Below are 12,710 nucleotides of genomic sequence, written 5' to 3' on the forward strand. Positions count from 1 at the left end.
ATGCCGCTCGCCCAAGGTCACCAAGGTGGCGGGTGGGCAAATGGCAGAGCGAGATCCGGGCCTCCTGCTTGGCCTGCTTCGCACGCCACCCCTGCGAGCGGCCGGTAAACCCGCCACCACTTCCCAGCCATGACTTCCCAAGGCATGAAGTGAGATCCCCACCCATGTACGTATTAGCACCTTCAGTTTCCAGGGGGAAGTTTGATTTAAGACGAAGTAACACCCCCAGGCCCAGTGAGTGGAGGGACCCGTATTTGAATCTGGTCCGATTCCAGAGCCATGACACTCGTGTCGCACAGGCAGTGACAGATGGCGATGCCCCTCTAGCTCTAGCGTGCAGTCTCTGGTGGGCCCATGAGGACTATCAGTGAGAGAAGCCTCGGGAAGGACCTGATTTCAGCTACTGCAGCACAATCATCGAAACCTGCCTTAGCTTAGCTTCCTTCCCCTCTCTTATCCCCAGGACCACAGAGCCTGCTAGTGACAGTCCCTTACCTTCGGGAGGGGATCCGGGCTCCACTCGCAGAGGTGAGGTAGTGCGGGCTCCCACCTGGCCTCCCTGGCTGAGCCTATCCCGTAGCTGCCAACACCGACCAGTCTTCGTGGGGCAAAGGTGGTCAAAGGATGAGCATTCCCAGACATAGGTGGCAGGCCCACCTCTGTGAGCTAGAGCCTCCTGTACTAAAAACTGGACGGCGGCCCCAATCTGAGGGTGATGAGCAAGATGAGCAAGCAAGGCTCCTGGGCCAGCCTGGTTGGGCCGGATGAGGACAGCAGCAGCCCAAACTGAGGAAAGGGAGGGGGGCCTCGGGAGGGGAGGCTGAGACAGCCCAGACAGCAGTCCGAGACGCCTTAGGGGCCGCCCACCTCAGAAAAGGAGATGCCCCAGCACGTAGCGGAGCTGGGAGACATCTGTAACTGACTGGATTCAAATCTAGACCCCAGGCTCACAATGTTGCAAAGGCAAGAGCAAATGAAGAGTATCAAACTGGGTCCCGCTGCAGGGCACTGGCTCTTTGAGGATGTTCCCTGTGACTGATGGGCAGACCCTGGGCCCAGGGAGGCAGATACTCTGACTTTTCAATAGAAGTTGGAAATCTGGACTAACAGTCTTGCTTTTGAAAGCACGACAAAGGCTAACGCCAACATCTTTGGGTCAAAATGCACTCCAGAGCTATCAGTCTGCCACCCCAGCCATATTCCAATCCCACTCCCACCGTCCTGCAAACAGAAACCAAACAAGGAGGAAAAAAGGCATAAAGAAGGAATGGGCTGTCCTGGGGCACTAATGTTAAGGGGGAGAGGAGGCGTTAACACAGAAGCACAAACTCAGATTCCAAAGTTCTGTATTTTTCAAAATAAAGATCACACATTGTTTAGAGACAATCTACACGAGTTACAAAAAATAGTTGCCCAGGCATAAGCATACACAGGTTTGTTAATTATACACATATGGTTACAAGTGTGCTTGCAAAAAAGTTCATTGGAAATATACACAAGGCTCTGGAAATGTACACCGTGTAGTGTTACAATTCTATATTCAAACAAGGAAAATTGACAGTATGTTACATTCACTTACAAGTAGACAAAATGCAAAATACAGTTCATCTTCTGTACAAAAAGGAAGGGCAATTCACACTTTACAAGGTGAGGGGGCTCTGATTGTAAGGAAAGCTAGGGCGGGGCTGAACTTTGCACGTCCTTATGACTGTCACAAAATAAGCAAAACATTACTTTTTTAGGATTAAAAAAAACACTAGTGTGAACTGAATCATCTTGAATAACATTTAAAGGATCTTGCTACTGTGGGACTAGGTGACAAATAAAACCAAGCTATTTTTTTCCTTTTTAAACATTTAACTAGGCTGTATAAAGAACATTTATTCCTTCAAAAGAAAAAAAATTTACTTCTGGTTGAAATTACAATTTACAATATACAACACTATATGCTACGACCATAAAAGGTGTGAATATACACTGAATGCACAGGGCTGGCTAATTCTCTTTTCTTACCAAAAAACGCATTTATGTTGATTCAAACTTCTCCACATTTACATTACAGGTATACAAATGTACAATTGTACAATCCAAAGTATGTTCGACTACTAGGGTCCATTATAGATACAGATTAGACATCAAAACAAGAAAATACTACAAATTTGTATATATGCAAAGTCTACACCAAGTATACACTATATATTTATAGAAGCAAGACCAAAAGCAGAGTTGGATTTTTTTTTTCTCATGCTAAATAATCAGATTTTGCCTTTCAATGTTAACAGACAAAAATCCAGTAGGCAGTAAACAAATACACCCACCCGGCCTTGAAACAAGACAGCCTAGGAGCTCACAGCTCCTCCTCCCAAAACAGACTACACATCTTCTTCAGCATAATAGTCTCCAAAAAAGGCAATTTTTCAAAGTTTCCTAAACTTAATGTCATAAACTGAAGCTTTTGCAATTCTAAAACAATTTTCATTTTATATATATATATGTATGTATGTATATATATATATATATATATATATATGTTTTATAAACAGTGTTAAATGCCAGTTTAGGGTCATTTAACAAAATTCAAATTTCTGAGGTTTTTTTGTTTGTTTTTGTTTTTTACTAAAATGAGGAGGTGGGGAAGAGCTATTTGCAAAACTTGCCGGCAAGGCAAAATGGGTTAAAAACCTTTTTTTCTTTTTTTTTTTTAACTTTTTTTGTTAAACCAACCACCCTGAAAGTTTCCACACGTGTAATATAGATACAACATTGAACAAAATATGTGGCCTCCCATGTACATTGGTTACCTATGTACAAGTATCCTATACACCAGTAAAACAACAGGGCAATTAGTCAATTAAAAAAAATAATTAGTACATGTTATGCGTAATAAAATTAAACAAATTTACAAAGGCTTTTCCACTTGTGGAGTTGATTCCTTTTTTTGGAGGAGCGGGTAATCCTGGAGCAACCATTTACCCATTTCAGCTTCTCTACTAGAACATGTCTGGTTGCTGGTTGGATTCGCCAGTGGGCCAGTGAGGTCAGTGGGAATGAGGGGACAGGGTGACTGCCTCAGATAATACCATTAGGGGGACCGCAGATGGGCCCTAAGTCAACGCCATTCTTCATGTAGTACTTCTCCAGCTTGGCCAAAATGTGCTTGCCGTAGGTGTACTTGCGGAGAGTGGCGATGTGGGGCCGGATCTGGGGAGGAAGCAGAGTGTGTGTTACTCTGCGCCCACCGCTCCCAGGCCCCGAAGCGTGCACGCGAGTCCGCGAGGCAACACCTCCCCCGGGTTCTCGGTCAGAGAACAGTGACCACGCTGAGCGCGCTTGGGACGAGCTCCTATTCTGAGCACGGGCACGAGGGCTCGGGAGGCGGCTGGCCACAGACCACTTCCGGGTCAGGACGCGGAACACGCGCGTCCTCACTGACAACCACACCGCCGCTGCATGGCACCCTCCGGGGCGAGCTTTCAGCCTCGCTGGCCCCCCTCGAGGCACCTCAGCTCCCCTCAGCAGTGCGGGAGGGTTCTTTCTGGGCACCATGAACCCTGAGCGCACCATGTGACCCTGTCGTCCAGTTCACAGGGGATGCCAGAAAACGACTGACAACAGTAAAAATGACAAGTGTGGGCGGGGTACTGTTCACTGAAGCCCCGTATGGCAGGTGTGATTGTCCCCATTTTACTGATGAACCCTGAAGCACGGTGGCTAAGCGGCGCATCCAAGGCCGGACGGCTACTCGGGTGCAGGCGCTGGGTCCTGCAGCAAGGACTCTTCTGCCCACCGCGCCCGCCTGGCCCCTCACCCCCTGCACCAGGTTCGGCTCGTGTTCTTCTGTTCTCCAGTCCCCAGACACGAGAGGTGCTTCCTCACTGGAGCCACCCTTTCTCTGCCGGGAGCTCATGGAGCTTTCTACGTGCCCTGGCTAGGGCGTGGAGCACGCCACCTCGACAATCCCTGGCTTAGCCGCCGACGGGTCCACCAACAGTGAAGGACCGTGCATACCTGCTACCCCACCCTGATGCGCACTTGCACACTCACACACTGGACACCCACACCAGGGTACATGGACGCTCTCCACGTCGAGAGCTCCATGCAGGCCACTATTTTTGTCTGGTTGGCCAGGTCCTCAAAGCAAGGAAGTCTCGAGCAGCTCTAGAAACCACTGCTGCGCCACAGGAACAGACCCACAGCAGCTACTACGTTCTCACCTACGAGCCCATGTGGGGAACCGTTAACAGCCCTGGGTTCAATTCTGAGCTGGGTGGCCCAGAGCACTCGCCTCAACAGCTCTGTAAAAAGAACATGCGATAATGCTACACTTTCATTTGGGTAGCAGTGAGGACGACAGACACGGCTGGTGTTTCTGGCATTAGAACGGGAGGTTCAGGACCCCCTGGGTTTTTGGTGGCTCGCCTTTTAGAAACATTAATGACATTCACATTCAATTCTTCCACCTCTCTGTCCCTGGGACTGGTGACTACTAAGTCCAGCTGCTGAACTTGGATCCCTCTCCTTTCCCAGGCAAGAAACTAACGACCCTCGTGCACAAGCACACACACTGTTATTGAACTCCATTTTTTACTTGATTTGGTGGGAGGTGGAAAGGAATCAACCTGCTCCACGGTCTCCTCTTGCTGAAAAGGACACTGCCCAGCAGTGAAAGCTGGAAAACTCTCAGTTTTTTGGATCCGTGAGACTCTTCCTCCTCTTTCCACTCCCTCTACCAGCCAACTGCCAAGCCCTGTTCTGTCCACTTGTCTTCAATCCCAAAGCCATCACCACCTCTTGGCTTTAAAACCACCCATCCAGCCTCCTCACTGCCTCCTCTCCTGCTGCCTGGCCTCCTCTAAGTTACTCATCAGCCAGGACAATCATGTGAAACGTAAATGTGACCTGGCACCACAGGCCTGCCCTACTGAACACGTCTGACTTTTTCAAATACACGGTCTTGTCTCCTGCTCCTAAGCCTTCATGCACCACGTTCCCTCTGCCTGGAAGGGCTCAGGGGTTTATTCAAATGTCACTCTCTGGGGGAGCCTTCTCTGTACCCCCACATTAGAAGAGAGCCTGACACATTCCCGCACAGCCCTCCCCCATATGTTCCCAGCACGACTTCAGCTACCCGTCAAGGTACTGCCCTATTCACAGATACCGGAGCCCTGCTGAAAGGAGGGCTTGCTCTCCAGTCTTCCAGCTCTCCGGTTTCTCCAGCTTTCACTGCTGGGCTTGCTCTGAGGATGCACACGAGCCTTTGACAAATGCAGGACTGAACGAATGGACAGGCTGAAAACTTCTATATGACTCCGACATGGCCTCGGCCTTCCGCAGCGCCCTGACCCGCGCATCCGCGAGCCTCACGGCTGGAAGGACTCTGGACTCCCCCAGCCTTCCACCGCCACCGCCACCACCACCAGCACTGCAGTGTTTCGCTGTGTCGTGCTGTGTTCCCAACTGGAGGCGGGGGTGAAGGAGGGGGCCCTCGTCTGGCTCAGAACTGGAGTCCGTAACAAAGATTCTCATTACCGAACTTTGTTCTCAGTGAGGGCAAGTGGCTCATCATCGCCAGACCGTGGCCAACCTCTCCCATGACAAGGGCCGAGGGAGTCCAGAGCCCAAAGGCTGGGCTTCAGGTCAGGAGCAGCTGGGGCTCGCGGCCCTGCCCAGCACAAACACAGCTGCAGCGGGCCTGCCCGTGGGTGTGTCTTGCTTCCCGAGCCCAGGGGGGCTGCGCGGGGCTGGCTGGACCGGCTCTGCGACTGTTCCAGAAGCCATGGGCGGCTCTCGCTGTCAGCCCCACACACAGCACCTAACAGTTCAGATTTCCGTCCCTGTTCTCCTCACTCGTCCTCAGCCTGGACTTCCCTCCCGCAGAGCCTCCCGCAAAGCCGTGAGCACGGGCTCTCACGTGCTCACCAGCCCTTTCCACTGCTCTTCCCCACCCCAGTGCTCTGTGGGCAAGGACCGATCTGCGTCGTGTCTGCGCTGGTGCCTGGCACAGAGTAGGCACCAGGCCAGGCACCGGGCAGGCACTCTCTCGGTGAAAGTGGGGAGGCGGGGGGGATGAATGAGAGGAAAGAGGAAAGGAAATAAGGCAAGCAGGCTGATTTGCGGGACTGAGAGCTGGCCTCCCAGGAGCAGAGGGGCAGAAGCCTGCCCTGAGGAGCAGACGGAAATCCCCCACAAAGACCGGAGTTTAAGACTCTTTCACACCAGTGAGCTACTAAAACATGAAGACAATGGCCACTCTAGATAAAAGGGAGCACAGCATGAGACCTAGTCCAGCGACAAACTCCACAAAAAGAAGCAAGCTGTCTACCTTCATTTGCATTTCAGAAATGTCAAGAACCTCAGGCCTTGCACCCTTTCTAAGTGAGATCTGCCCAACCTGGCCTACCTTATGCATGACGATCTTCCGCTGGGCTGGCTCTGCCACATCGATCATCTTCTGGACCACATAGTTGGCATACTGGTCCTTCATCATGGTGTATAAGGCACTGTGGGGACCGTCATTCATGGTGCATACCTCATCGATAAGCACAGCACGCTCCGTACGGGAGGCATGAGTGACACACTTCTCCACAACATTGCTGTAATGAGACAAATCCAGGGACAACTCTTAGAACAAAGACCTTGTTAGGCTGTGTTTGTTTGGTCTCTGTCCTGACTCACAGTCAGCAGCAAAAGAGAGCCTGACATTTTTGGAAGATCAATTCACCAACTGTCTGGCTCTATGAGTCTCCCCCTTTGCCATCTGTGGCTGCCAATGTGAACCGTGGCTGACACCAGGTCTCGGGGGAAGAGCAGGCCCAACCTTCTCACAGGTGAGGGTAACAAACCCAGGTAAGCGAAGGGACTCACATATGAGGCTCACGTGACAGCTTAATAGCCGCACTTGTTAATGATTATAATTTCAACACACAACCAAAATCCATGAATCCTCTCCTTTCTAAGTGTACGGAGGTCAGGAACAAGCCTTCCTTATGTCTCTATCTCTAGTGCCCACCACAAAGAGCGGCCCCCAGGAGAGGAGGCCCTGCACGCTCAGTCAAGGAGGGTGTAAGCAGGAACCACAGCACTCATTCAGCAGCCTGCTGCTGCCTCTTCAGAGTCTAAGAACAAGAACCACCCTACGGGCCTGCTGGCATTTCTGAGCACTTCTCAAATACATCGCCTTGGGAAAGGAAGACAGGACTGTGGCTACACTAAATCCAGGGGGGCCAGAGAGGGCGATTTAATTACACACGGCTGTGCTAATGGGTCTTTACCATCTCGGAGTGATTAAGTCCGACACCACTATGCACCTGTGGCTCCGTGGGTATGAGGAGGTTGTGTGATGTCCAAGAATAATATGTATTCTCTGTATCACTGGAGCTGGCAAGGAGGGCATCTGCTGGGTCAGTGTGCAGCTGAGGGCTTCGCACAGAGTTTGTGACTGGGGGAAGAGCTGCTGTGGGTCACAGAACTCTCACAGAGAAAAGGAACTTAAGAGTCCAGACCTAGCTAATGCAGGAAGCTCTTCTGTGACAGTCCTGAAAGATGGCCACTTAGCGTCTGCTTGGGAATTTCTCATCATCCGGAAGTAATTACTTTCTAGGGCAACCTACCACATGGGCGAAGGGCTATGAAACAGTCTTCTCTACATACTGAAGCAAAACATGCTCTCCCCTCAAATTTCACCCATTCGTCTTAATTTTGCCTTCAGGGACTGAAAAAGGACATGTATACCTATGTCAGGAGCACCTTAATGCAGGGACTCTTACTCCTTCCAGAGGCCAGCCCTCCGGATATTTGAATAGTCCAGGAACTATCACCAGAATAATTCCCTCCTCCACAAGTTCTTACACTGTAAGAGGATGCTGTTCCACAGAGCTCTCAGTATTAGCTCACTGTGCACACTGAGCTTTTATTTGGAAAACAAAATTCTCAGGGAGCCTGGGTGGCTCAGTTGGTTGGGCGTCCAGCTCTTGGTTTCAGCTCAGGTTGTGATCTTGGGGGTCGTGGGATCGGGCCCTGCGCTCGGCATGGAGTCTGCTTGGGATTCTCCCTCTCCCTCTGCTCCTCCCCATCCCAGTGCGTGCATGCTTTCTCTTTCTCTCTCTCAAATAAATAAATAAATAAATAAATAGGAAGGAAGAAGGAAAAGAAAACAAAATTCTTAATAAAATTTTAAAAAATACCATCCTACCAGTCATTTCTTCAAACTTTAAGATACACAGTGTCTGGGGTGCCGGGGTGGCTCAGTCGTTAAGCATCTGCCTTCAGCTCAGGTCATGATCCCAGGGTCCTGGAATCAAGCCCCACCTCGGGCTCCCTGCTCAGCGGGAAGCCTGCTTCTCCTTCTCCCACTCCCCCTGCTTGTGTTCCCTCTCTCTCTGTCTCTCTCTCTCTGTCAAATAAATAAAATCTTAAAAAAAAAAAATACAGTGTCTGTCAAGTCTGGTGACCTAATCAATCAAGTCTAATTAAGACAACAGCCTCTCCCTTTGACATAGCATCGTAGAAAAACTTCTTTCCCCACCTTCCTTCTACAGCACTATCTAACTACTATACAGTACTGTTCTAGTGTGAGCTCAAAGTGTAGCACTGTGGAAGTGAATCTCCTAATAGCCATCGGCTTCTCCCTTAGCAGAAAAGGGACTTAAGATATTACTGATCCCGTTCAGAGAGGACAAAGCCTGTCATGATCTCCAAATGTTCAGGCAAAGAATTCATCAATTTTCAGGACTGCTTGGCTGGATTGTACCTTCATCCACTCCAGGCCTGCTTCCCCTAGAAACTAGTCAGGACATCCTACTAAACTGGATTGGGGACAGGACACTCATTCTTCTGTGTACAGGACTCAATCCTCAACACTGACCTGTCTTCCAAGAAAGCAAGCAGGTAAATCAGCTACCACCATGGGATCCCACTTGGCCAAAGACTTCCACCTTAATACATGATCGAGAGTGTTGCAGTCTTTAAAGTTTATTCTAGGCATTCTGAAACTACAGTTCCCAGCCCATTTGTGGGTGGTGAGATCAACTTAGTAATTTGTGACCAGCTTTTTCTTTTAAAAAAAAAAAATGAAACAGAACAGTATCAGAATTAATCATGGACAACACAGTTTCAGTTACACGTGTATGCGTGTGTGTGTGTGTGTGTGTGCAAAGTCAATGAAACTTTTACTTTTTATTTTGGGTCACCATCAAAACTGTAAGTCACTAATCTATTTTATTTCTATTGATCTATGTCCAAATGTATCAGCTCTTTCTTGTGTTATCTCTAATCTGCTGTTGTTAAGGCCACACAGCGAATTCTATTTCAGAGGACTTATTTTTCTATTCTAGAATTTCCATTTTATTCTTTTTATAATAAAGCTTCTAATTCTCTACTAACATCTTTTCATTCATTATGATCATATCTTCCTTTACATCTTTGACTATAATTAAAATAGGTGCTTTATAATCATTCTCTGCTAACTCCAATATCAGGGAGGTCTGGAACTAGCTGGGGTTTTTTCTGTTTTTTTCTTTTTTTTTTTTTTGACTATAGGCCATATTACATTTTCCTGCTTTCTAGACATAATGAATGATACACAACAGAAACTGAGTTCTGTTACATTCCCCCAAGGATATTACTTCCCCCACTCCTTTATTCAGTGCAAGTAACTTGGCTGAACTCAAACTGCAAACCTCCCCTGCAAGAGGAATCTGTTCTTTCACCCTTAGCTGGGCTGCCTCAAGTTCGCCCTATGCAAATGTGGTTCAGGAGTCAAGCAGATTTTTGGGAAGTTTAAATGTGGGCCTCCGTGGCCCCCCCACCCCGCCTTCTCTTCCTTTCCAGGATTTCTGCCCTGTCGCTTTGTCACTCTCATTGACATGGCTGTCCCTAACTCTGCCTTCTGGGAACACTGGAGATTTTTTTATCCCAACTTTAGAAGCCCAGCATGGAGCAGAATGGGAACTGCCTACAGGCTAAAAGCCGATTAAAACTGGGAAGTTTCCTATCATTATAAAAAGTCATTAAGAGACTAGATCTTGGGCACCTGGGTGGCTCAGTCGGTTGAGCGACTGCCTTCGGCTCAGGTCATGATCCCGGGGTCCTGGGATCGAGTCCCACATCGGGCTCCCTGCTCTGCGGGGAGCCTGCTTCTCCCTCTCCCACTCCCCCTGCTTGTGTTCCCTCTCTCGCTGTGTCTCTCTCTGTCAAATAAATAAAATCTTTAAAAAAAAAGAGAGAGACTAGATCTTAACAGTGTTCTCAACATAAAAAAGAAGTAATAATGACATGATAAAGGTGTTAGCTAATGCTACTGTAGTCATCATACTGCAATATATAAATATATCAAACCAACGTATTACACACGTCAAATTTACATAATGTCATTCGTCAATTATATCTCAATACAACTCAATACAAAAAGAAAAATCAAAAGGGGAGGCGGAGAGGGACAGGGAGATTTCCCCAATGCAATTACCTCCTTCCAAGTATCAACAAGCCTCCCGTCCCCCAACCCCTTCTGATATCTACCTACTCTTGGCCACTCTCTTAATGGCTTAATGCCTTCAGGAAGGTTTTTGGCATTTTGTACACAATTTATAGTTATCTGTGGGAGGATTAGGCCCAAAGTAGCTACTCAGTCATTACCGGACCACAAGTCTATTGTAATATTAATACTTACATCTAAGAATGAGATATTAAATACACTGGAAAAAAAAAAGTAAACAGAGGACAGTGACCCAAGGAAGAATTCTAAGAGATTCTGCCCCTACTTCCCTGGTCCTGCCAAATGTCAAAAAAAAGACAATACAAAGGTCACAGAGACCCTGATGTGGTCAGGCTACTGAGACGCTGGATCTATGAGTTTTTATTTTATTTTTTTTAATTTATGGATCTATGAGTTTTTATTTTATTCATGGATCTATGAGTTATTATTATCTACATTTTTATTTCTTTTCTCTCTTTTCCATGCTGCAATGTTACAAAATTTCAAAACTTAGAGATGAACAATCAAGGCCATAGAGTCATACCTGCTTTGCAATCTATTCTAAGAATTCTTATTTGGGAATAAGAAAAATATTCCCAAAATACAAATTACTATATTGTGTGCTATAGGGTACACACATTCCACTTAGAAAGACCATACCGCTAATCCCTTGGAAAGGCCATCAATTTCTTCTCCAACCACTGCTAATAATCATAAGTCACCTAAAACATCTTTCCAAATCTGGAGATAACTAGTGCATTTTATTCTTGAGCTGGCACAATACAAAGACTGGAAAAGAGACTCTAAGAATACTGTATACGTAGAGATGGCACGCTAATTTTGGCACCAGAGAGGAAACTGAGTAAAGAACACCTCACAATTGCGAACAAATAAAGTGAATAAAATGTCCAGTTCACCAAAGTATAAGATTTAAGTTCTTCAGAAACATAATCCCCAGATTTCAAAGTGGGGAGTGAGGAGGCATTAAGGGACCTGCTCTATTTTATACTTTATAGTAGAACCATTTGACTTTTTAAGCTGTGTATACTTTGAGAAAAATAAACATTTAAAAAAAGAGAATGAAAATTCTTTCTCTCTAGACTTGAAATACTATTTCATCATCTTTTCTGGAAAATGGAGTCCATGTGATTCAAAGCACGCACCTTGCAAATTTGTGCTGACTCAATACAAGTACATTGCCTCGGATTTCTGCTACAATTTTACTTTTATCCTCAGGACGACCGTGCTCCAATACATGCTGGATTACATAATTTCCATATTGATCCTATTTGAGAAACAACAGAAATAAAATTTATGTAAAAATGAGTTCTGTGGATTACCTAAATCCTTACATCTAATCAGCACCTACCTACCTTCCTATAGCACCACGATGGCTTACCTGAATACTAATGAACACTTAAGAATTGGATAGGGAGTGATAATTTTTCCCTGTGGTTACAAAAAAGGAACATATTACCAGATGATGGAATATTTCTCTCTATATTTATGCCCAAAGGTCTTTTTTGGGCTCTTACTTCATAAGCTACTAGACACAAAAGAGTAGGCCTCCTCTCGTTTAAAAACAACAACAACAACAACAAAGAAACAAAGAAAGGAAGGCGCAGGTGGGAATAAAGAGCTATTTTTCTGGGACACCTGGGTGGCTCAGTCGGTTAAGCGTCTGCCTTCGGCTCAGGTCATGATCCCAGGGTCCTGGGATCGAGCCCCGTGTCAGGCTCTCTGCTCAGTGGGGAGTCTGCTGCTCCCTCTGCCGCTCCCCCTGCTTGTGCTCTCTCTCTGACAAATAAATAAAATCTTTTAAAAAAAAAAAAAAAGAGCTATTTTTCTCTCAAACAGAAGTTTATCTCTAAGAAAAATGGGAAACACTGTTTATGTCCAACAAAACAGACAATACCTAATTAAATAACATCACAAGCATACAATAGATATATTCACTCATCTAAGGTTAAAGGTATTGGAGAGAATAAATGTGTACAAGGAGGCAAAAGTATTTATTTGTAAGATGGGAAAAATTAAGAATGTACAAATAATATTTTTAAAAACAAGTGCAGGGGCGCCTGGGTGGCTCAGTTGGTTAAGCGACTGCCTTCGGCTCAGGTCATGATCCTGGAGTCCCGGGTTTGAGTCCCGCATCGGGCTCCCTGCTCGGCAGGGAGTCTGCTTCTCCCTCTGACCCTCCCCCTTCTCATGTGCTCTCTCTCTCTTATTCTCTCTCTCA

The 12,710-nt window shown here is 46.8% G+C and overlaps 1 protein-coding gene and 1 non-coding gene across 13 annotated transcripts in view; both read right to left on the bottom strand.

Annotated features, from left to right (window-relative positions):
• Window positions 1–2,648: 2,648 nt before the first annotated feature.
• Window positions 2,649–12,710, bottom strand: part of PUM1 (pumilio RNA binding family member 1) — a 138,780-nt gene continuing 128,718 nt past the window's right edge. For all 12 annotated transcript variants that reach the window (XM_044914449.1, XM_044914458.1, XM_044914457.1 and 9 more), the window contains 3 exons: window positions 11,635–11,756; window positions 6,401–6,593; window positions 2,649–3,201 (listed from right to left, as the gene is read on the bottom strand). In XM_044914449.1, coding sequence (XP_044770384.1) covers window positions 3,070–3,201; window positions 6,401–6,593; window positions 11,635–11,756 — 447 coding nt within the window. In that variant the 3' untranslated portion in view covers window positions 2,649–3,069. The remainder of the gene's footprint in view (window positions 3,202–6,400; window positions 6,594–11,634; window positions 11,757–12,710) is intronic.
• LOC123324749 lies at window positions 5,489–5,573 on the bottom strand. Its single transcript, XR_006540015.1, has one exon. It is a non-coding gene; the product is annotated as a small nucleolar RNA SNORD103/SNORD85 (small nucleolar RNA).

Source organism: Neomonachus schauinslandi, chromosome 4 (genome assembly GCF_002201575.2).
Source record: "Neomonachus schauinslandi chromosome 4, ASM220157v2, whole genome shotgun sequence".
NCBI classification, from domain to species: Eukaryota; Metazoa; Chordata; class Mammalia; order Carnivora; family Phocidae; genus Neomonachus; species Neomonachus schauinslandi.